Consider the following 25,103-nt stretch of genomic DNA (forward strand, 5'->3'; position numbering starts at 1 on the left):
CTAAGATGTTTGCAAAAAAAATCTGTCAAATCAGTGTATTTGGTTGCAAACATACAGTAAGACATAAAGTCAGGAGTCACTTTTCTCTTTTTATAAGCCTGACGTTACTAATACAAGCAAGTGTGAACATGTAACAGAGTGTTGATCTCTCACTTTCAAAGTTTTTTCTTGTAAGTCATGTCACAACCTCGTCCTGTTTGTGTTATGTGAGGAAATGATTTGAGTTTACACAGAACAGTGTGTGATAATACGTGTGAAGTCAAGTTCAAAATGATTCTTGTGTAATCGAGTCATCTGTTTAACAAACACAGCATAAAATGATCTGATGAAGGTTTGTGCAATATTCTTAACAAACGGAAAAAAGCAAAGGCTGACTTTTTTCTAAGAAGAATTGAAGAAGCAAGAGGTGATTCGAAAACATTCTGATCAGTTCAACTACTTAAAAGGAGACAAAATGAAAGATAGGTCATTAGTTGAACTGATGATAAATGGGAAGCTGACTAATCGAGCTAAAGTAGCTGAAGCATTTAAGTAGTCAAAATTGCACAATGTTTCTTTCCTTAGTATACAGAAGTTCATCCAGTTAATACAATGAAACAAGTCCTTTAAGGAAGTCTCCGAATCATACGCAAGAAGAACCATTGTATCTCTTAAACAATCTAAAGCAAAGGTTGGCATGGATGTGGGAATGCTTAAAGAGCTTAATTTTGTCCTATCACAAAAATGTACCTGGAAGTAAATCATAGAATTGTTAAATCTCAAAATTTTGGGGTTTTAACTTTTCTGTACATACTTTAAGATGGATTGAATCTTATTTATCAGGTCACAAACAGCCCCTCTAAGTATATTTACTGGTGTTCCACAAGGATCTATTTTGGGCCCTTTACTTTTAACGTTGTACATTAAAGGGACATTCCCATTAAAGGGACACTTTTGGAATCCATTCAGTCAATCTCCGGGTCTGGAGCTACCACTTTTAGCATAGCTTAGCACACTCCATTGAATCTGATTAGACCATTTAGCATCACTCTCGGAAATAACCAAAGAGTTTTGATATTTTTCCTATTTAAAACTTGACTCTTCTGTAATTACATCATGTACTAAGGCTGACAGAAAATTAAAAGTTGTGATTTTCTAGGCAGATATGGCTAGGAACTATACTCTCATTCTGGCGTAATAATCAAGGACTTATCAAGGCTGCCGTAACATGGCTGCAGCAGGCGCAATGATATTACGCAGTGCCGTAAAATAGTACCCTGCTATTGAAAGTTACTAAGTCACAAAAGTTTAATTTAAATTGAAATTAAAAGGTTTCAATTGTTCACACAAAAAATCTCACAAAATAATTAAACGGATTTTGCCATGCATCACCAAATGTCCATATGTCCAATATCAATTTTAGACTGCACTTTAATATTCGAATCTGCACTGTAAAAATTTGCAGCATTTTTTGTCAAATCAACACATATTTTTATGTTACTTTAACTTATAAAAACATCAAAAACTATTTCAAAGTTACGTCAACTTTTTTAAGCCAAAACTTAAAATAGTAGGTTGAATTGACTTGCAAAACCAAGTTGTTTAACTTGGTGCTGCATTTTTTTACAATGAGGTTATAAAATACAGATGCCACGGGAAAATGTTTAACAAGACAGCACTTTCAACTGTTTTGTTGGATTCAAAGTACTGGAGATCACAAGGTTTGTTATTTCCTTTGCCTGCAGTTTTTTGCTGAGCACAATGTTTGTGTATGTCCTGCATTAACAGACTTCACACAGATAAACAGAGAAAGATGTCTCTCTACAGTGGCAGCACTCTGAGGACTCCCAAATTTCAAGATGAAGACAACAGAGAAGATAAGGTGTATGGCAATGTTTTTGCAGAACTGGAATCTGTAGACCTGCCCTTAGAAACGTCTTTAAGGTAGATGGATTATTATTTGTAAAGGTTATTTTATTATTATGTGCTTGTTTCACACACAAGTAAGCTTTAATATTATTATTATTGCTATATAATACTTTATCATGTTATATAATTCATTTGCCATATAGGCTTAACACTTGAATCATTCATGTACAAATACATTGACTACTTTATTATTTAGCACTTTTATGTTACTAAATATACATTATGTAATGTTAATATTTTAACTTAAGTTAAAACAATGAGCAGTCAGAATTTCAAGATTAAAAACATATTTGGGAGCACTTTAATTTACAGTCCTGTTCTCCATGTACTTACTGTTTAAAGGGATAGTTCACCCAAAAATTAAAAAAAAATCTGTCATCATTTACTCACTCTCATGTTGTTACAAACCTGAATTTCCTTGTTTTGATGAACACACCCTGCTAAAAAAAACAGCATACCAGCAAGACCAACATATGTTGTGTTTTGGTGCTGGTATGCTAGTGAACACCAGCTAAACCAGCATCAGCACCAGCATTAGCACCAGCTAAACCAGCATTAGCACCAGCCAGGGGTGCTGTAAAGGGGGGGTAAACAATGATGATTATCGGGGCCCACGAGTAAGAGGGGGCCCAGAGAAGCCCCCAAAATTGTGGTGCTAAAAAATATTTAATAGTAAAAATTATTAACTTTAAATTATTCTATTTGCTGTTTCCTGGTATCAAAAAATGTATTTGTTTAGGAAACACAAACGTCTGTGGGCCCCGTCCCCCCCTCTCAATTGTCATAAAATGGTTCAGTCCGCCCAAATTGTATAATCCAGGCAAGACAGCTTGACTTCACTTATAGTGCCGGCAGAATATCAACTTGACTGACAAGGAAGTGAAAATGCCTAAAAAATCTGGAAGTCAAAAACGGAAAGAGAAAAAAGTAAGAAGTGAAAGAGGCAAAGGGTCGACATTATGTTACCCAATTTTTCACAAGAAAAGGTAGGTTTGTAATTAGGCCTAAATTGTTAGTGGACCGCCGGTCCGTGACAATGATCGTAGCCCACGACACTTTTCTGTGCTAACGCGCACGCTTTGTACACAAGGCCCCAGGTCAGTTTTCGACAAGTAAGCACGTTTATTTATGCATGTGATTTATTTAGACAAAGTTATTGACTATGCAAGTTTTAGTGTTAAAGATAATTACCACACTGCAAAAAATGATTTTCAAGAACAAATTTTTTGTATTTTTGTCTTGTTTTCAGTAAAAATATCTCACATTTCTTAAATAAAGATGCTTTTTCATGATGAGCAAAACGACCCAAGAAAATAAGTCTAGTTTTAGACCAAAAATATTACATTTAAGGGATTTTGTGCATAAAACAAGCAAAAAAATCTGCCAATGGAATAAGCAAAAAAATCTTGAACATTTTTCTTAAACACTAAATTCAAGAAAAATTTGCTTACCCCATTGGCAGACTTTTTTGCTTGTTTTATGCACAAAATCCCTTAAATGTAAAATTTTTGGTCTAAAAACTAGACTTATTTTCTTGGGTCGTTTTGCTCATCAAGAAAAAGCATCTTTAATTTAAGAATTTTTAGATATTTTTACTGAAAACAAGAAAAAAATAAGAATTTTTTTCTTGAAAATCATTTTTTGCAATGCATAAGTTTAAATGTTGCGGTTAAAATGACTACTGGTGGCCGCTCTAGTGTTAAAAGTGCATGATAAGGGAAGTCAATTTTCTCCCCATGTTAGGTCAAGAAAACGCTGGAAAAAATAACAATACACAGTTTTAGTTATACATTCAACACTGCAAAAAATGACTTTCTTACTTAGTATTTTTGTCTTGTTTTCAGTAGAAATATCTAAAAATTCTTAAATTAAGATGCTTTTTCTCGATGAGCAAAATGACCTAAGTAAATGAGTCTAGTCTTAAGACAAATTAATATACAATTTAAGCAAAATGATCTGCCAATGGGGTGAGAAACAAATTGTGAAATAAGATTTCTTTTTTCTTAAACACTTAATTCAAGTAAAATTTTCCCACCCCATTGGTAGTCAAAATACCATAAAAGCGCATGATTGGTTCATGAGCCGCATTCACTTCCATAGTATTTTTCCTCAATGGGGCTTTATCGTTTTGGTTACTCATGATCGGTTTGGTTACAAACATTCCTCAAAATACATTTATATAGGTTTGTAAAAACATAAGAGAAAATGACCAGATTTTCCTTTTCTATCTATCACTTAAAGTGCACTTACAGAAATGAACCACAGTTTACTACAAATAATGTCTAAATACAGTTATACCACAAATTAACCATGGTGTTTTTGTTACAGGGACCATAATCCCTTACGAAAATTAACCATGGTTTTACTACAGTTAAAAAACAAACAAACATGGTACCACAAAATAACCATGATTTTAACAACCATGGTTTTGAAAACCATAATTAAACCTTGGTTAGTGAAGTAAAACCATTTGCTAATAATAATCAATACACAAAAAACATGACAATTACACTTTTACCACAAAAACATGGTTACTGCAGTAAAACCATGGTAACCACAAAATAACCATGGTTTTGACAACCATGGTTTTCAAAACCCAAAGTTAAACCATGGTAGTAAAACCATGGCTTTGCTAATAGTAATCAATACACCAAAAAATATGGCTACGCATAGGCAAAAATATAATTTAAAATGTATTTTTATTGTATGATTTATTGTATATTTTGAAAATATATTTCATAAGTAAATTTTTTTTAAAGCATTAACAAAATATAATATTTAGCCCTCCATATATTTTAATTCAAGGAAATATATTCATGTCGCATTGGAAGAAAAACTTTGTTTATGTTACGAACCTGTAAACATAAAAAAAAAACGTTTTAAAAGATTAAAATTAAATATATTTTCAACTTCAAAAATATACTTTATATTACTTTTATATATTTAAAATATATTAAGGCATATGGGATGTAAAATTAGAAATGTATTTGCTTACCCTTGAAATACATTTTGATATATATTGATAAATATATATTGATATATGAAAGTTAAAACTAAATATATTTCCAAATTCAAAAATATATTTAATTGAGCATAACATTATATAAAAAGTATTTAGCATATTTAAAATATATTTTTGTCCAGAGAAGTGCATTTTTTTGCCATATGGGCTACACTGTTATGTAAGGGATTTAACCATGGTTTTAAAATAGTAATCAATATGCAGAAAAACAGGACTCGAGTTCTAAATTTTGTATCCAAAACTAAAATGTATTTGGTAGATCCATAGTATTACTTAAGTATATGTTATTTAGTGCTTTTTAAAGAATACAGGCTTGATGTAGAGGGCATCTATCAAGCGCTAATATCTGGGGCTTCAATATGCTGATACGCAGCGCCCTCTGTCGACGAGTCGCGTTACTGAGCCGCACGACAGTGCCCTCTATCGGCGGAGTCGCGTTACTGCATCTCTATTGGCATTGTCACAGATGAACAGTGTGTGACGATAGCGCCAACATGGCGGAGGGTGAGAGCCTAGAGACCGTCACCGAACATGAGCGAATATTGCAGGAGATCGAAAGCACGGACACGGCCTGCGTGGGCCCGACGTTACGGTGAGAGATGTGCACGAGCTCGTTCTGTTGAACGTTTTGTCGGTGACATGACGTTTCCTCTGGTTTGATGGATGTGAAACGGGCCTTTGTTTGCTAAAGATGCAGTTCATAGGACTGCTTGTCATTACTGACACCTTTATGAAATCATCTGCTGATCGGTTCGTCTCCGGTCTAACGTGTATTGTATTGTGATTTTTTTAAATATACATTTTTTACGCGAGCCGTTTATCTTCTGTCATGACTCTAACGTACATGGGCAGTGAATGACAAGCTAATAAGTTATCTGCTTGATCTGTTTTCATGTCATTCATTACCTGAGATATCACGTGATCTGCATATAACATTTACATTTTTGTCAATAATTCATCCTTCATTTGTCTGACTACAGTTCAGATTTAGTAGTTTAATATGTAAACATCTAAGTTAAAGCGTCAGAGGCCGCGTGATGTTTCAGTACTGTGATGCTGCAGGTGGAAAGATGGACAAAACAGCGTTTGCTTGGCTGACAGAAAACCCTTTAAACAATCCTGTGTTCAGTCCATTTCCTTGTGCAAATACATTTCAGGTGTGGAAAGATGAATGCTGACGAAAAACATGTGGGTGTGGCGTTAGCAAATGAGCTAGTTTGGGTTGAGTTGCTAGTTAATGTTCTGCTGAGATTGATGAGTTCACTAGATGAAAGCATCACGCTCTCTGTTATTGTTGTCGTCATGAGATCATTGGCTTTATATTTTTATACAATCCATAGTTTAGATAAGGATTCTTTGTCTTTTACTTCCTATTATTTGATTGTAAAAATTGATAAAATACAATTATAAACAATGAGTTAAGCACATCATATTATGTTAATGCTTAAAAAATGTCACGTGGCATCTAGAATCTAGATGTAGTAAAAAGATTATAAAGATGAGACAGATAAGAAAATAAGGAAATTAATAAAGTTCTTTAAAGGATTACTCCACTTTCATAAAATATAAAAATCCCGATAATTTACTCACCCCTATGTCATCCAAGATGTTTTTGTCTTTCTTTGACCTTTTGACGTGATTGCGTAATACGTAAGATCGCACTGACGCATCACACGGCTAGTGCAAGATGAGAAGTTGTGGTTTAGAAGTACATATTTTTTACTTTTCTTGGCGAAAACGACAATCGTTTCGCTAGATAAGACCCTTACTGTGGGTTCACACCAGATGCGAGTTCAACGATTTGCGCAAGTAGATCACATACAAAGTCAATGCAAAAACGCGATCAGACGCGTCCTCGCGTGGGGCGATGCGAATGACACGATACGGGCGGCGTGTTTGCTATTCGCCTCAAACGCGCCTTCGCCCGAGTTGAAAATATTCAACTTGAGGAAAAATTCGCATGACACAAAGTTAAATCCCGCAAATAATCTAGAGCGAGTAACGCGATGCTCCGCGTTTGGTGTGTACGTAGCATTATGCCTCAGTTGGGATTGTTTACAGCCATTTGAAGCTGCATTGAAACTGTAAACTGTTGAGGTCCACTAAAGTCTATTAAATTGATAAAAATCCTTAAATGTTTTCCTCAAAAAAGTTAATTTCTTCTCGACTGAACAGTTAAAGACATAAACAACTTGGATGACATGGGGGGTGAATAAATTATCAGGATTTTTAAATAAAAGTGGAGTATTTCTTTAAGATGTAACCAACAGCTAATAAGCATGAGTAAATAAACCTTTGTGAATGGGTTTGTAAGTGATATGTTTAAATGATACGAGTCTCGTGTTGCTGCATTTCTAGTTATTCAAATAATTCTTCTGGCCTGGTTAGCGCTATTATCATGCTTTCATTGCATTTAAACCATGTAACTTAACCTTAATATTTTAAAATGAAAGATTCATTGAAGATGTACAAACCCAGCAGGGTGTACATAAAACCCTGTGGAGAGCTTCCTACAAAGTCCCCGAAACATGCAAACCTCTCCTCATACATCATGACCTGAGGCTACAAATACTGTTTTGACACATATCACTGCTTTGCTTCTCATTCCAGACATATCAGTCTTGTTATCAAGCATGTTCACTGTGTAGTTTACCTTACTGTAATAATTGTAAGTCTCAGCAAAATGAGCTTTATCTTACGCAGTCCCTGTGTAAATTGAAAGCAGATTTTCCAGCTGAATCACACTTTAAATTAGATTTAAATGTAACCTTCATCTGACAACAGTTCAGTGACACTGATGTCTAAGAAATTTTTTTTAAAATATGAAGAGCTCAGATGCAAAACCCTCCAAAGCTAGAAGTGATGACGCTATTCTGACAACTATTTTGATGATGCAAAATTCGTCATCAGAATAATACGCACACACTAGGGTTGTGCTGATAAACAATATTATGTCACACTGATTTTTGCGCATTTTAAAGTATTGCATAAGAAACGAGTGATGGGAGCGCCAAATTCCAATTAAAAATCCTTTAATTAGCAAAACGTTTTTGCGTTCGTGGTTTTTGACGAAAAATGGGAGATTGAAACGCATTTGTTGAATTTCTGACGTAGCGAACATTAAACCTACGTGACTGATCATCTAGCTGTGTCAGCTGACGTTGTTATTTAAGCAATACCGCTCGAGTAGGAGTGTGATTTAGCTCTATATCATCACGGCTGTGATTAGGCCAGAGGCACGAGGCCGTAGGCCTTCCGATTGTGATTCACACACTGATTCACGAGCTAGTGAACTTTAGGGGCTGTTTACACTTGGTATTAAGATGTGTTTTCATCGATCGGATCACAAGTGGATGAGAGAGACACATTACGTTTACACCTAGTATTTAAATCCGTCTCTTTTGTCCACTTTTGACCGCTTCTGTGCTGAATACTATGAGGGGGTGGTCTGTGAGACGGTGGGCGAGTCTTTCTGCTGTCATTCAAACCCGAGCGGGAGTAATTATGAGTTTATATGGACGCAAACTAATATTATGTCGGAGTGCACTGCTTGTTTAGCAAGTAACCATGCTGCACAGTGTTTTGTACATGAGTATGTAAGAGCTTTCTTTGAATTTTCAGCGCAATTGATGAAATAGGATCGCGCAACTTTCACACGCTTTCAAAACGAAACTACGGAGATCAGCCGCTTAGTTTTATCAATGAAAGGCTAAAAATAGCGCTGTTCACCGAATGTTCACGCCAGAAGTCAGAAAAGACGTAAAACTTGTGTTTAATACCTCAGATTAGATAAATGGGCGGAGAGAAGGCGGTCGCGTGTGGCTGTTCGAACGCATTCAACCACATGTGCGTTCCGCAACTCCAAAGCGATCCGATCGAAAGTCGTTTTGACCACCTCTGGATAGGGATGGGCAATATAAACGATATGCAATATAAACGATAGAAAATTGGCATACGATAGAGATTTTAAATCTATTGCACTATCGCGATAATGCGTGTTGATGACACAATCTACCCGCGAACTTTAGAGCCACGAGCTGCAGCCGAATAAACATGGATGAAAGCGTCAGCGAAACAGAGGAACTCGTGAAAAAGACAGATGCAACATCTATTTTTGGGATTTAAGCCATAAGTTAACTGCTGCTCCACGCGGGAAATTGGCATTATGGTCTAATAATTGTGAAACATGCAGTATATATATATGCAGTATAGTCCCCACAAGCATTTAAAGTGTTTAGTGTTATAAAAATAATTAACTGTGTTTTTTAGCAGATAGATCTTGTCGGCTTTATCATTTTAAAAGTAGGTCACCACACAAAAAAGTCTGGACACCCCTGCTGTAGAGTGTGTCAGGCAAAAGTTCCAGCTAAGAGAGGTAACAAGACTAATCTGGCCATAACGGTTTACTTTTACTTACTTTTTTAGCAGTTTGGCTTTTGTAAGGGTCTATATAACCTGTTCTGAAACGAGTCTATTTAAATTATTATATCACAATACATATCGCTATTGCAAGAGGCTGCAATGTATAACGCAATATGGATTTTAGGCCATATCGCCCATCCCTACCTCTGGATGTGGTTGAAAGTGGTCGAAAGTGGACGAGCTCAAAACGTTTTGAACACCGTTTACACCTGGCATTAACGTCGTCCACTTGTGATCCGATGGACGAAAACACATGTTAATGCCAAGTGTAAACAGCCTCAATGAGACACACGGAGAGTGTTTAAAACAGCGCGTGCCGTCTGTGTGTGTGTGTGCGTGCGTGCAGTTTTTCCAGTCAGAGATGAGCCACTAATACTAAAATGACCAGCAGGTGGCGGAATGATACGAAATGGTGAAGCGGTTACTGTGCCATTATCAGTAGAATATTGCACGCCAATCAGATTCGAGAAACAGAAAGAACTGTTGTATAATCCCATATAACATGGGGCTTGATGTCATTATAATGCTCTTGTAAAGGCACCTAATTTGCATTTGTTTGTTTTTCTTTTTTTCAATAAAAAAAGAAACCCAGCTAGTTATATGGCTGATAGGCTAGCCTTCATGATGATAGTTGGGATGTTTGCCAATAGGGCTGGGTGGTATGACCATATATTCTGCTATCGTGAAATAAAATGTCAGACATAGCAAATTTTTTTATTTGCAGCAATCTTCTCCTAGACCCCGCCCACCAGCATACCATATGACCGGAAGTAAAGAGAGATCTTTTGCGGAGGGGAGGAGATTTGTGGCCTGGGTTTCCCCATGCTGCCTTGAGTGCAAATTTATTCACACTGCAAGTCTAGCATGGAAACCATGGACCAATTTTTCTCCTGAAATAGGGAACCAATCACAGAACGGGGAGCAAGACGATGATGACGTCTATGCGACACACCAAAGCAGTTTTGTTTATCCAACACAGCAGCAGATGCGAAGTTATTTTTCGATGCAGCCTTAGATAGTGTTCAAAGTAGTTTTGAACGCAAGTTTATTTAAAAAAAAGAGCAACTTTTGGGGTTAAACAATTTCATATCCAAGAAGGATGTTTGTATATGGCAAGACATGATAGCTACAGAGTTTTATAGGACCAACCTGCTAGGCATCGTCGTCGACGAAGTACAATTAACTTATAAATGGTAAGTGGTATTATTAATATCATAATAATAATAATTGTCACAGTGCCACTAAATTGTGTTGCTTTTCAACATCAATATACAGCTACCGGTTTAGTTGCATAGCTTTCACCTGTGTGCACACGTACCCGATAAAAGTTGTTGACGCTTGAATTTATGTCGCTCATCTGGTATAATTGAAACGACCGGCTATAAGCTACGTACAGACCATTTGATAGACATTCGTAGCGCCCAATAAACAGCTCTGGGCATTAGTAAACCACGCCTAAAATACGAGAAAATGAGCATGTAGTTCCCAGCAGTGATGCGCGGGTTGACCCGAAATGAGCGGGTGCCTGCGGTCACCTGTGGTTACGAGTCATCCAAAAATATTTTTAATGATATTCGGGTCGCGGTCGGTCGGGTCGTTTGAAATAGATGAGATTTGCGTTTTTTATTAAAGATTATGAGGGCACATGAGGCTTTGCATCGTGCCTAACAACGCCCCTTAGCTGTTATAAAATGCACTGGTAACCCACTGCTTCTTGGGGCTTATTGCTTTAATACACAGTATGCATTTTTCTGTCCATTTGTCGGGATATAATCTCTACCTTTATCATCAGCTGTTTTTAAACAATTGGCCGATGTCTGGTAGTGGGATAAAATGCTTTTTTCTGCCGATACTGATTAAGCCAGTCTTTTTCTGCAGTTTTTTAGTAAGAGTTATTAATCTTCATTACAATCCAATGAAATACCATTTTAATAACATAACATTTTACTTTTACGTCCCAATTGAATTGAATTGTCTGTATGAATGACATTGTTGCTTTATTTATACTCGCTCACATTTGGCACATACTTTATTATAACACACTATTCAAGGTACATTTTATCAGTGTGTGTTATCCCTGTTTTGCTGCTAACACAATGCTCTACCAGAGTTGATACACAAATGAAGAAAGAAATGCACCGGATTGTTCAGTTCAGGCCACATACACTGAACTACACTGAACTTCCCTGTATTAACATTATCATATATTTGCATATGGTGCGAAGAGTTGATAAGTAGATTTTATTTGTTTAGACATATTTTGAATATTGCAAATCATACTGCAAGCTGATCAATTAGGATCCATCAGGTGATCAAGACCTACATTTTTTTTTAGGTTAATAGGTGTGGACACACACATACACGACATCATTCAAGCACTTGTTAAAATAGGATGTAGTTTTGTTTCGGCAATCAACAAAAGATGATGTAAAATGATCTGTGTGTTTTGTGTCGTAAGATGAGATACTTGACTTTTTCTCGTGTGTGTTGCCGTTTCCTTCTGTATCTCCTGGCGTTTGGCCGGAACTCACAGCTCTTCAGTGGGCTGAATTGAATAACAGGAAGGAGGAAACCTGTCGTGAACATGCTCGTTCTTTGTGTGTGTGTGTGTGTGTGTGTGTAGCACAAAGGAGGATATTCCATTATTGGCTGTAATATGACCTTGTGAAAGGTAGAGGAAGTGGACACACACGGAAGTGTTGTGTGTTTTTAGTAGAAATTCACCCTCAGCAGTTTCCATCAGGGTAGCAGGAAAGAGATACCAGTGGTCTTATAAAAAACTATAAAGGTTTAAGTTAGTTTAAACTGAATCATTGAATCATTTTAACATTTGATTTTATTTTTTGTTGTTCTTCTAGGTTCTGATGGATTTTAAGTCTTATCTTCTAGCTCACTGTTGTAGGGCTGCATAACGATTAATCGCGACTAATCGTTTGCAGAATAAATTTTTTGTTTACATTAGGGGTGGGCGATAAACCGGCAGACATAATTAACCGGTAGAGATTTTGGATTATCGTTTCTATCGAGGTTACGTGCCCACATCACGCTCCTATGCGCGTGGTCGCGAAAACGTAACGTTTGTACACGTATTTAAGCACTGCAGATTTAAAACAAGTTATTTTAAGCCATTGAAACACAGACAACAGATCTGTATGCGTGCGTTCGTTCTGTGTGTCAGGAGCGGACAAGTCGCGCGACCGCTGCTCTTTCTGTCTGTGAGGAGCGCGCAAGTCGCGCGACCGCTGCTCATTAAGTAAACAGCTAAAAGAGAAAGTGCATGTGTAAAAGTGTATTGAATCCGGGCTTTGGTCTTAAAGGGGAAGTTACCTAATTTTGCTCCTGTCTGTCACTCGTGTTAATCAAACAGCATTGAGAGAAAATCTATCACTGCTCCTGATTAAATCACTTTTCTACCTTAAATAAAAATATATATAGGCCTATACATACATACATGCATAATTATTTATTATCATTCTTATATCATTGACTGTTTATCTTCAGAGAGCTTGAGTTTTGTTTGTTTTTATCTTCTTTCTATGCTTGTATATGTTTTTTGTGAGAATTATGAACATTTCTATGGTATTAAAGATTTTAACCTTATTAAAACATAAAAAACTCTACCGTGATACATATCGTTATCATGATATAAAATGAATCCTATCGTGATAGAAGATTTTGGTCATATCGCCAACCCCTAATTTACATTATATAAGTGTGTGTGTACTGTGTATAATAATTATGTATATATAAATACACACACATGCATGTATATATTTAAGAAATATTTACATGTGTATATACATTTTTATATTTATATTTAATTAATATTATATATAAATATAAATACCTTACAAATAAATATATATTTTTCTTAAAGTTATACATAAATGTGTGTATTTATATATAGTACACACAGTTATATAATGTAAACAAAAACTTTCATTCTGCAAATGATTAGTCGCGATTAATCGTTATGCAGCCCTACACTGTTGTGCTGTTTATTAAAAAGTGTGCTGTTATTTGCATACTGTATTTTATTGGCATAACAATTTCATACACACTGAAGGGATAAAGAAATGTGCAGGAACACTTCTGCAGACAGACCATTTATTAGTGACCATTTCTCAACTGCATACAACTCCTTAAAAATCTAGTGCGCGGTGTACGTCTGTCATTTTAAAGGTTGTCATTCACAGTCTAGACGTTGAGGTGGTGTTGCTATTGGCGACCCGTATTTAATTTAAACCTTCTTTTTGGCATTGGGGGTGTTTGCAATTTACTAGCAATAGTTCAATAGGTTTGCAATGAGAGTATATTGATTTAGTTTATACACATCAAAAAGAATTAGACTTAAACATCGACAAGAGGTGAAACTATCGGAGATAATTGAGCAAACGCTGACCGAAAGTTGTGGGTGCTAGAGCAAGCGCTTTAAAGGGATAGTTCACCATCATTTACTCACCCTCATGCTTTTACAAACCTGTATTCATTTCTTTGTTCTGTTGAACGATAGTTTGAGCAATGTTTTAACCAAACCGTTTGTGAGCAGTATTTTTCTGCTATGATAAGTCAATGGTGCTTCTGTTTCTTGCTTGATTACAAATATCTTGCTTTTGTGTTCAGCAAAACAAAGAAAATCATACAGGTTTGTAACAACATGAGTGTGAGTAAACGATGACAACATTTTCATTTTTGGATGAACTATACCTTTAATGGGATTTTGTTGGTGTCTTATTCACTGTTGTCCACAAGAGGGCGAGCTTGGAGAAGTAAAGATGGATCATTCACAACAGTGTTGTAATTTTAGCCTCATGTGTCTGGTTTAGAAAGAAAAAATGTGTACTTTGTAGACATTGCTTGTTTATTGCATGTTCACTCAAAAAAAGGGACAATCCCATCCTTTGGGTTAAATTAACCCAGAAAATGTTTATATTTGAGGAAGCAATGGGTTAAAACCAGGGGGCAACCTTCAGGTCTCTGTCGTGAATCCAACACGTGACTTAAACTGACATTTTTTGATTGGCTGCTACTAGACACTGGCTCCAAAAGGGAATCAGTTCCCATAGGCCCCATGTTAAAATGCTAACAACAAAATAAATATGTTTAGAGCCTGATATAAATAGTGTTTTTGGTCTATATAGTTAATTTTGCCCTTCATGACAACTTTGAGGGGGTGAATTTTATGTAACTCATTTAAAATATATTAAGGCTAAAGTTCTACATAATTATGACCGCTTAAGTGACAGGTAAAGGCTCCGCCTACTTTGGGCTCCTCACAATCCTACTGGTGACATCACAGACACTACGTCCACAAAAAAAGTATGGTTAAAACAACCCAGATTTTGGGTTGAGGAAACAACCCATGTTAAATTACAATCCAAGGGACTGGGCTCATCTCTTTTTGACCCAAGGTTGAAAATAACAACAAAAAAGTTTTAGTGTACTGAGGTATATATGTTTCCATAGTATTACCTAAACATATTTGGTTGACATACTCAAATGTAGTCTACAAATTTTTAGGTGACTTTTCTACGCGATATTTTAAAATTGAAGACGTTTAAATCTCAGCCTTTAACACTCTCCGTGAATCATCTCAGCTTCTTCTCAGCAGTCTTCAGGACTGACCATCTGGAGTTAAAGTACAGATCCATCTGTTGGTCAACCAAGGCAGCTCTCACTCTTATAATCAGACAGTTAGGTCAGTGGTAGATAACAGAGCTGCTGATAAATGTGCTGTTAGATTGATAAGTCAGCGTGAGGAGAACCGGCCTACCGTTATCTGACACAGGAGATGTGGAAAGCATTAACAAGTGCCTTTATTCATCATGATTAAACAGAAGTAACATTACGAAAAAAGTATGTTTGTACATAATTTTCTGAGAGACATGTTGTGGATTGTGTTAGTTATGCAGAAGTCTCCTCCATGATAGGGCTGTACTACTATTGCTAAAATGTGAATCACAATTTTTCTCCATGGGGAATGAAATCACAATTCTCTCACACGTTTCTTTTTTTTTTAACAAAAACATTTATTGCACTCAAGTAAAAAATGTGCTACACAGGACTTACTTATTTTAGACCCCTTAAGATGAGTTACATAGTGATTATTCGGTCTACTTCTAACTTGTAATATAAATACGTTATCACGTTAATGCAGCATCTGAATATGGGAAATACTAGGGATGTCCCGATCAGGTTTTTTTGCCCTCGAGTCTGAGTCCGAGTCATTTGATTTTGAGTATCTGCCGATACCGAGTCCCGATCCGATACTTCTATAATACATAAAAGAAGAATAAATAAGAGCGAAAAAAACAGAACCAGGATGTTCCTTATGTCATGCCGCACGCGTTGCTGTTTCTGTGTGGAGTCAAAAGAGTCTAACTCTGTGCCAGCGCATAACTACAGATGTTTAAAAAAATAATGAGAATATATATAGTATATGTACAGGGGTTAAATTGGGATTTGTTTTGTGGGGATGCTCTGTTGGGAGGGAGGGTTCGAGGGGTATAATGTTAAATCCTGATGACGGCAAAGCCACTGGTGTGTTTCAATGACATTTTGGACCTCTGATAGGATTTTATAAGTTTCAGTTTTAAAGCTGTGCCACATGTTGACCCAAACTTTAAAACTTGAACTTTAAATTATGCAAATCTATGAGTCTGACACCCTATATGCATTTGTTGCACATGTCATTATGCACAATTGATCAAACTTTGAAGGAAGTTATAAGAATCAACCTCCTTGACTAATTCTAGGCATAAGATAGACTACCCAAAAAGACTCAATTAACAAGAAAAACAACATACTGATTCAGCAATATATCTTATAAATTAGCCATAGAGATTCCCTAAGCTGGTCAGCAGTTAGTTATAAAATACCTATAGTTAGGTCGTAATTAATCTGTATAATCAAATACATTATTTTATTAAACTATACAATCTGTTGTATCCAGTTATCTAGTTAACATATTGTAATGAGATGAGTGACATGGCTAGACATACTTTAATACTTTGTTTCTAGATTTCTATTAAGTTTTCTCGACGTGGGCACCATTCTTACCTCTCTCTCTATCTCTCATCTCTACAGTATCCTGCGCGAATGCGCGTTCTTGAGGTTCTGAGTGAGACGCGGAGCTGCGTCTGAGCACATGGTGACAAAAACGATCAACACGTCGTTTAAATGAGCGGTAAAAACCCGGTTTTGTCGTGGGTTCCTTGCACGCACGAGTGTGAAGCCTATGAATGAATTTGAAAGCACGTCAATAGGCTTGTTCGACTTCATGCGGCGCCGCAACAATTGACAGCCGGGTGACGTCAAACTACCGCGAGACTGATCCGCGAAATCATACAGAGGAGTTTGCTTTTAAATCGCTCTCGCGGAACTTAGACGTCATCCGGCTGCCGGTTGTTGTGGCGCTGCATGAAGTCGAACAAGCCTATTCTCTTCTCATCAGTTCACACGCACCAGCGCAGCGCGTACACTGGCGCGGAGCGAGACCTTAATGGATTTTAAACCCTGCATATGCATATGTATCCGAGTCCTGATCGGGAGGTAACGTCCGATTCCGATCGAGTCTGAAACCACGTGATCGGGGCCGATTTCCGATCACGTGATCGGATCGGGACATCCCTAGGAAATACTGTACATGCCAGTGAATCACCATCATTTAGAAAGATTGCATTTTTATATATATATCGAGATTGTGATTCTTTTTACTGTCCGCTTGGTGAGTCATATGTTAACAGAAAGTGGAACTCATGTTATAGATGCGCTTCGTAACCCTAAACCTAGAAGTATAGTTCCGTTTTCAAGCATACGTCAGGGTCTGTGTAAAGTTCGCGTGACACAGATTTCATCACCAGATTAGTACGCAGTGCACTGTACATGCGCCACCGGATTTTTGTAACCATGCATACTTTATACGCGTAGGTTGAACCTTTAAATGCAATGAGCTACAGCTCCTAACTCACTTACCAAAAGAAACAGTGAGCGTTATCAGTTAAAATAGATCTGATTTCTGTGAATACACCTTGACACAATGCTGTATTACTATTGAGATATGGCGGACAGCGTACAACTTGCTGAGGGCAAAAACTATGGTAATGCAGGACTGTCAGTCAGTCAGAATGTGTTTTTGCCAAACAGACCCGAGAAGACTCGAATTATATGCATGTGTGCATCGAGTCCTTTTCCAACCCTCCCTTTGTTTGCCAAGAGTGCTTGTGACTTCGTGTGGCTGGTGGAAGGTTCATTTTCATTGTGCCAGACCTGTTAATCAATTTTAAATGCACATTTTAGTGGTTACCTTGGTGTTGTCATCAGACAACACACGTCGGTGCCGTTTACATTCGGGTCCAATAACTACAATAACTACATTTACGTGCAACCAAATAATCTGTTTGCAATCGTATTGATGGCTCAATCGTATTGAAAAGCCTTAATGTAAACACCTTAATCAATACGATTGAGGTTGATTGGATGCAAATTAAAGATGTATGCAGGTTAAAGATGAAAGGATTTCGTTGGTATTTGGGCTGTGAATAGTCATTGGTAGGGCTCCACGATAAATTGCATGCAATTGTCATGCGCATCCTGTCAATAAAGCCAGTTTACTGCTTTCAGATGGAGCAGCATTTACTACACAAAGCCATTAGGTGTGTTCGACTTCACGCTGCTCAGACCCATCGGCGGCAGACCCATGGAAGCAGTGCATGCCGGTTAGTAATTTTGTCTGAATTGAGCTGGCGCTGCAGGCACGTGACAGTGTCATATGGTTTTTAAGTACTGCAAGAGCGTTTCGAGAGTAGCCGACTGGCTCAGCCTGTGCAGCCTCTCCAGAGCAGCTGCACTGAGTTCTGATGACGATACAGCTCTTCGTGATTGGTCGCCTCACTGATGACAACGATCACGTGCGTTTCAAGTTTAATCCAACCTTCAGTTCCACTAATAAACATCATAAATTCATGTTTTTCTTACAAGTAAAACACGTTAATATGCATACATATGTTATATTGTGTCGTTTAATAAAATAAAAATGAAAATAACAAACTATTGGTATTTTAATATTATAGGCTTTGTTTCCCGTTATTTTCGGGCATACAGTATAAACAGCAATTAAAATTTCCGATATACAATGTTTCTGGTTGCAACTTTTTATTAAAGGGGACATTCCATGAAAATCAGACTTTTTCCATGTTTAAGTACTATAATTGGGTCCCCAGTGTTTCTACCAACCCAGAAAACATGAAAAATAGCAACCCTGTAATTTTGTTTTGGTAAGGATTTTGCTCCCCCCATGATGTATTAAGGGGATCTTAGATGCGCATGACAATTGCATGCAATTTATTGTGCACCCCTAGTCATTGGGATGTTTTTGGGCTAGTTTTGAATATCCATTGGGATGGTTTTGATACGTGAATCTGGCAACCCTAACTGTGTGCTTGTGCAGACATTTGGTTGGGATTTTATAGAATGTAGATATAAATGAACATTTTAATCAGATTGCAACGTTTAGAATGCATGTAAACTGTATTGTCGTAACCTTCAATTGGATTAAATTCACCTACGTGTTGTATGGTCTGAGGATGAGTATTGAGGATGAATGGCAAATTTTCATCATTCAGTGAATTGTCACATGAGGATTAAATAACTTAAAGGCAATTCAGAAATACAGATGGAGAAATCTGGGACACTTCTGTGTATCACATGTATTTCACAAAGCATTAAATAAAGGATTTCTGCAGACTGGTGTTTATTTGAAATAGTATCTATTCATTAATTTTTTGTTTTTCTTCTGTTTTGTAGATCTGTGTACGATGATCAGCCCAACGCACACCGAAGGTTTATGGAGAAACTCGATGCCAGAATACGTAACCATGACAGAGAGATCGAGAAAATGTGTAACTTTCATCATCAGGGCTTTGTTGATGCCATCACAGAACTGCTGAAAGTACGAGCAGATGCAAAGAAGCTTATGGTGAGTAGAAATGAGAAAAAAATGCGATGTCATTACTATGTCGCCAAGGGCTACTAAATGCTTACCGTATTCTGTTTGTTAATATTACTTAACTACAATGGTTAACATGGATGAGCAATGTAGTTCTTCAGCATTTAAAAAAACATTTATTTAATTATTCAGTAATTCATTTTTTAAATCAAAAGTTGTTTCTGTTAACCTGAGTAAAATACACACTACTAAACAATAATGCACTACTTTATTTCAACCATATGCATATTCTTCATATGTATTTGTACAGTTCATCCAGTAAAGTTGGAAGTGTAGTTCATGTTTTACAAACAGTTGAACACAGAGCCTCATGCTGCGTTCACACCAGCCGCGGTAGGGATGTCAAGCGCAAGTGATTTCAATGTTAAAGGAACACGCCCAGATTTTGGGAATTTAGCTTATTCACCGTATCCCCCAGAGTTAGATAAGTCCATACATACCTTTCTCATCTCTGTGCGTGCTGTGACTCTGTCTGACGCAGCCCCCCGCTGGCTTGGCTTGGCACAGGGACTGGAGGTGGGTGGCTCCAGCTAGCAAACTGCTCTCAATGGGTGACGGAGTGATGCAGACATTTTCCTATTTGTGTGTTGTGATTTGTGTGGTCGCACCGTGTACAAATAACAAGGTGATATGAGACACAGCGATCTTTAAACAGTATACATACTGGGAACTATATTCTCAGAAGGCGAAGCACTGCTACATGGGTGGAGTGATTTGCACAACTCTGACCGAACTCTCTGCTCCTCACCAGGGGGCTTCTCGGGTGCTGCAAGCAAATCACTCCGCCCATGTAGCAGTGCTTCGTCTTCTGAGAATATAGTTCCCAGTATGTAAACTGTTAAAAGATCGCTGTGATCGCTTTGTCACTTATTGGGAGCAGTTTGCTAGCTGGAGCCATTCACTTCCAGACTTTGTGCTAAGCTAAGCTAGCAGGGGCTGCGTCAGACAGAGTTACAGCACGCACAGAGATGAGAAAGATATGTATAGACTTATCTAACTCTGGGGGATATGGTGAATAAGCTAAATTCCCAAAATCTGGGTGTGGTCCTTTAAGTCAATGTGAATGACTTGTGTTGATGTGCGTCTGGAGGTCTCGTGGCACGAATGAGGCGTTTAGCGCAGCGCGAATGATGCAAATTGAGCGTTGCCGCGGCAAACGTGCAAGTTGAAAAAATTGAACTTTGGCGGAAAAATGCGCAGCGTTAACCAATCAGGAGCTTGCAATTTAGTAGTGACGTGATTACAGGAAGCGATCAGAGTCTCAGAAGCCTATGGAAGGCCCTCCCATGACGCGAATTTCCACGTGAATGTCTCGATGACTAGAATTTCACTCGCGGCTTACACGCACAAATTCAAACTCAACACGGTAGACGCGTTTTTGATGCCTCATACACGGCTGGTGTGAACCCACGGTCAAAACTTTATTTGACTCAAACACATACATGCAGTACTGCTCCTGGCCTACAGGGGTCCGTAAGGAGCAGTTAGGTAAATCTAAAGGGTCTAAACTCATGTAAACATCTTTGTACTCTTTCATAGTACAGTTGCATAAATGAGGGTACATACTTTCTCATATATTGATGTAGCTTGCACGCATTTCTGCCCATTTTGTTTATGCAGTTGCTCATCAACTACCTTGTGAATCGACGCCCCCCGGGCATGTTTGCCACCTTGTGGATAAAGTAATTACTGCAAGAAAACAATATTCGCATGTGCGACCTGCGTGTACAAAGTGTACTATTATTATTATGATGAAATTTGCGTTACGCGCATTGTGTACGCTGACTATTTTCAGGCATCTATGTTTCTGTGACTCTATTTTATACTTATTGTATCACTCTTATAATTGTAATGATAATCTTAAATGGTGTTTAGGGAGTTGAAGGGAACAGATTTTTGGTTTGCTATGGATTTACTGAAGACGTTCGAGAATACAGCAGTTTATGTAATGCTGTTTTCCAGAAAGCAGAAGTTTGTTTAGCTCTGTATCTATTAGGAACTAGTTTGTATCCTCTGAGAAGAAGGTTTGGACCAGATCTCATTTGTGATGATTTTGTTATTCGACCGTAGGGTTCAGTAACACTCCCCTGACCTTGAACCTGAATGACACGCCAGTTCTCTTTAGCTCTCTTTCCACTTCCCAGAGTGAAATATGGTCACCAAATGGCACAGGAGAAGGTCACCAAAACCTGTAATTGCCACCAGATTATATGAAGCTTATTTGGATAACAAGAGAGCACATACGGCATCATTGAGAGGTCGCTGGGCTTCTTTGTTTAGGAATCAATGCGATTTTTAATAAACCCAAGATGGGCTTCCTTATTATGATGACCTAATGAGACGTAATATGTGGGAAAGTTTGAGGCCGTGCGTCCCCGCACCTGCGGCTCTGTGCCAGCGCAGCGGTGACGGGGTCTTCGCATTTGATGTAAATAAGCCACCCAGCGTTCGCATTCAGCTTGGAAAAAGAAAAACGAACGTTTAATTACCAGAAAACGCTCCCCGCATTTCCCTCATACAATGACTGGCACATAGAGCTCATTGAAGTTATCCACAAGGGACCACTGGTCAATTGGGTCATTGATTTGAATTGTTTGACAGGGCCAGAGGAACAACCAAAGTTCAAAAATCCCAAGTAAATTTGAGAAGTTTGTCACAGAATCTGTTAGAAAGGGCTGTCAGAAGCGATTACCGCCCATAAAAGCTCTCGGCAGAGCAAAAGTTCAAGTTCCCTCTGCGTATTTAATCTGAATTTGCGCCTCTTTGTTTTTGACTCCTCATGGAGTCTGATCTGATTACAGGGGTGAGCAGTTACAACAGGGAACTGTGGGCTTATTTGTCTAACAAAAGTGATATTATGTTTTAAGGGCCAAGTGAGCGACACCAATCGAAGACTTCAAGACGCCGGACGAGAGGTATGACACAGTCTGGCTTTGTTCGCATGTCTGCCCAGTAGTGACGATTATTGGGCAATAGTGCAGAATACAGTCTCATTAATTAGGAGGGCTTTACACTCTTTGACCTTCTCTTATGTAAGGTGACGGCCCAAACCGAAGAGGTCATCCGTTGTCGAGTCCAGCAGAGGAACATGGCCACCACGGTGGAGAAGTTACAGCTCTGCATCCCAGGTGAGACGCCGTGTTAAAAAGCTTGGTGGAATTAAGATCTTTGCCGCTATCTGTTACTTATTTTTATTTCTTTTATAAAGTCTAATGTGGCGTAAGCGTTCCATATTTCCCAGAACTTCTGATTAAAAATGAATCGTTCCCAGGTTTCTTATAACAGTAATGAATGCAGTTCTTTATTTAACAAAGCAGTTTGATTATATTTTACTTTATCTTGGACTCATTTTTAAGTCGTTTAATAGAATGCCGCTGGTTTGATAGGATTAACAGAAAAATTGTAAATTCAATGGTGGTTTTCAAAAAGCAATGTGTTGGTCGATTCTGTAGATAAAAACATTTAGCTTGTAGTTTGTTTTGTCTATTTATTTTGTCTATTATGAATTTCAGACTTGAACAAAGTGGTTTCATATCATTGAATGAGCAATAAGCAATACAAATTAAGTTTATTTCCTTTCTGTGAATTTTGAATTCTTCCTCTTTTATTTATGTTTCTGCAGTCCTGGAAATGTACAGCAAACTAAAGGAGCAACTCGAATCAAAACGGTAACGTGCTGTTCACAGACTTTTACAGTTTTTATATTTATTAAGTCAGCCGGGGTTTAGCATCATTGAGAGCAGTTTGTACATAAGAGTTGGGGATTATGGTTTGACTCCAAAACGCAATTTTTGCAAGCCTGTTATCAAAATGTGATATACACTCACCTAAAGGATTATTAGGAACACCTGTTCAATTTCTCATTAATGCAATTATCTAATCAACCAATCACATGGCAGTTGCTTCAATGCATTTAGGGATGTGGTCCTGGTCAAGACAATCTCCTGAACTCCAAACTGAATGTCAGAATGGGAAAGAAAGGTGATTAAAGCAATTTTGAGCGTGGCATGATTGTTACTGGGATTTTCAAGTACAACCATTTCTATATGGTGTGAAAAGGGAAAAACGTAGAGTATGCGGCAGTCCTGTGGACGAAAATGCCTTGTTGATGCTAGAGGTCAGAGGAGAATGGTCCGACTGATTCAAGCTGATAGAAGAGCAACTTTAACTGAAATAACCACTCGTTACAACCGAGGTATGCAGCAAAGCATTTGTGAAGCCACAACACGCACAACCTTGAGGCGGATGGGCTACAACAGCAGAAGACCCCACCCGGTACCACTCATCTCTACTACAAATAGGAAAAAGAGGCTACAATTTGCACAAGCTCACCAAAATTGGACAGTTGAAGACTGGAAAAATGTTGTCTGGTCTAATGAGTCTTGATTTCTGTTGAGACATTCAGATGGTAGAGTCAGAATTTGGCTTAAACAGAATAAGAACATGGATCCATCATGCCTTGTTACCACTGTGCAGGCTGGTGGTGGTGGTGTAATGGTGTGGCTCTGATGGCTACTTTCAGCAGGATAATGCACCATGTCACAACAGCATCACACGCTTCTTATGATCTTGTCATAAACTAAATAAAATGCACGTGCATGGATTCTCGAGAGAGAAATCACGGAAATTTTAGCAAACGTCAGACGTTGTGTAAAAAATACGTCACTTGTCTTTAAGGGACCTTTATGGTATATGTGAAAATGCATGCACAGATTCTAAAAATCCAGGTATCACCCCAAGCCTGCGTTACTGCTTCAGAATAATGCAGTGGGCCACCAGGTTGTACTGCATTGGTGGAAAGTGCCCGTTTTTTTCCTGAATGAATGAATTCAGCTGCTGTAATTCAACGGTCAACGATTTCCTGTGATGCAGGAACGGATGTAAGGCCACTCTGAACTTGAAAATAATGACCCTTCTTTGTCCATTAATGTGGTTTTAGTGAATCATAACACATCATGAATAAATACACTATTCAAACTCTAAAACAATTGACCTTCACAGAGGCGGGCCGTACCGGCAGGACCGTGACAGGCCTCTGTTAAATTGAGGCAATTAACACAACGAGTCCCTCCATTAATCTGTTTGTCGCCACTGCACCCTAATCATCAGACTGGGGCATAGTCTCATCAGACAGGGGCGGTCACACTGGACTTGGAGCATGCAAATATTTTTCAGACGATTTTCCTTTTACATTTAACTGGAAAGGGTGCCACCGTGGCCTTACATACATACATAAGGTCAGGGAGCATTCGAAGGTGACAACGATTGTGGGAGGAGTTTATAACTGTATTAGTACTGTGCGTTAATGATGGGAAAATTATGGTTTTGTTGTAAGGTGCATATTATGATTGCAGACACGCTTGCTTTTCAATGACCCCAGTGATAAACACACAAGCTTTGTAATAGACTTGTCTTTCCAGAATTTTTCTGGAAATGTTGCTCTTTAAACTGTCATTTCTAATTAGATGAGACACAAAGGCTAAAGACTGAAATATAGTCCATTTTTTATGTATATGCGAGGGTCTGCATTACAGTGCGCAGACGCAATTTTCATAATCAGAAGAGTACGCGCCCAGCAGGATTTTTCAAAACCCATTTACATTGTATGCATAGGTTACGCGTGCGCCTACAGAATGTAGTATGTAGCCCAGGAGATACATTGCACTTTGTCGCAATGTGCATGCGTCGATTATCTGTGTACACACAGGAGTCAAATAAACTATACTTTGCAAGGCTGTGCGTTCG

The 25,103-nt window shown here is 38.0% G+C and overlaps 1 protein-coding gene across 5 annotated transcripts in view; it reads left to right on the forward strand.

The window, feature by feature from the left end:
* The first annotated feature begins 1,764 nt into the window (after window positions 1–1,764).
* Window positions 1,765–25,103, forward strand: part of exoc6 (exocyst complex component 6) — a 64,938-nt gene continuing 41,599 nt past the window's right edge. For 3 of the 5 annotated variants that reach the window (XM_073866680.1, XM_073866682.1, XM_073866684.1), the window contains exons 1-5: window positions 1,765–1,923; window positions 19,157–19,328; window positions 22,226–22,273; window positions 22,396–22,486; window positions 22,981–23,026. In XM_073866680.1, the coding sequence (XP_073722781.1) occupies window positions 1,793–1,923; window positions 19,157–19,328; window positions 22,226–22,273; window positions 22,396–22,486; window positions 22,981–23,026 (488 nt within the window). In that variant the 5' untranslated portion in view covers window positions 1,765–1,792. Of the gene's footprint in view, window positions 1,924–5,363; window positions 5,523–19,156; window positions 19,329–22,225; window positions 22,274–22,395; window positions 22,487–22,980; window positions 23,027–25,103 lie in introns of those variants that run through there. The other 2 variants (XM_073866683.1, XM_073866685.1) reach the window with 1 other exon arrangement.

Source organism: Misgurnus anguillicaudatus, chromosome 4 (genome assembly GCF_027580225.2).
Source record: "Misgurnus anguillicaudatus chromosome 4, ASM2758022v2, whole genome shotgun sequence".
Lineage (NCBI taxonomy): Eukaryota > Metazoa > Chordata > Actinopteri > Cypriniformes > Cobitidae > Misgurnus > Misgurnus anguillicaudatus.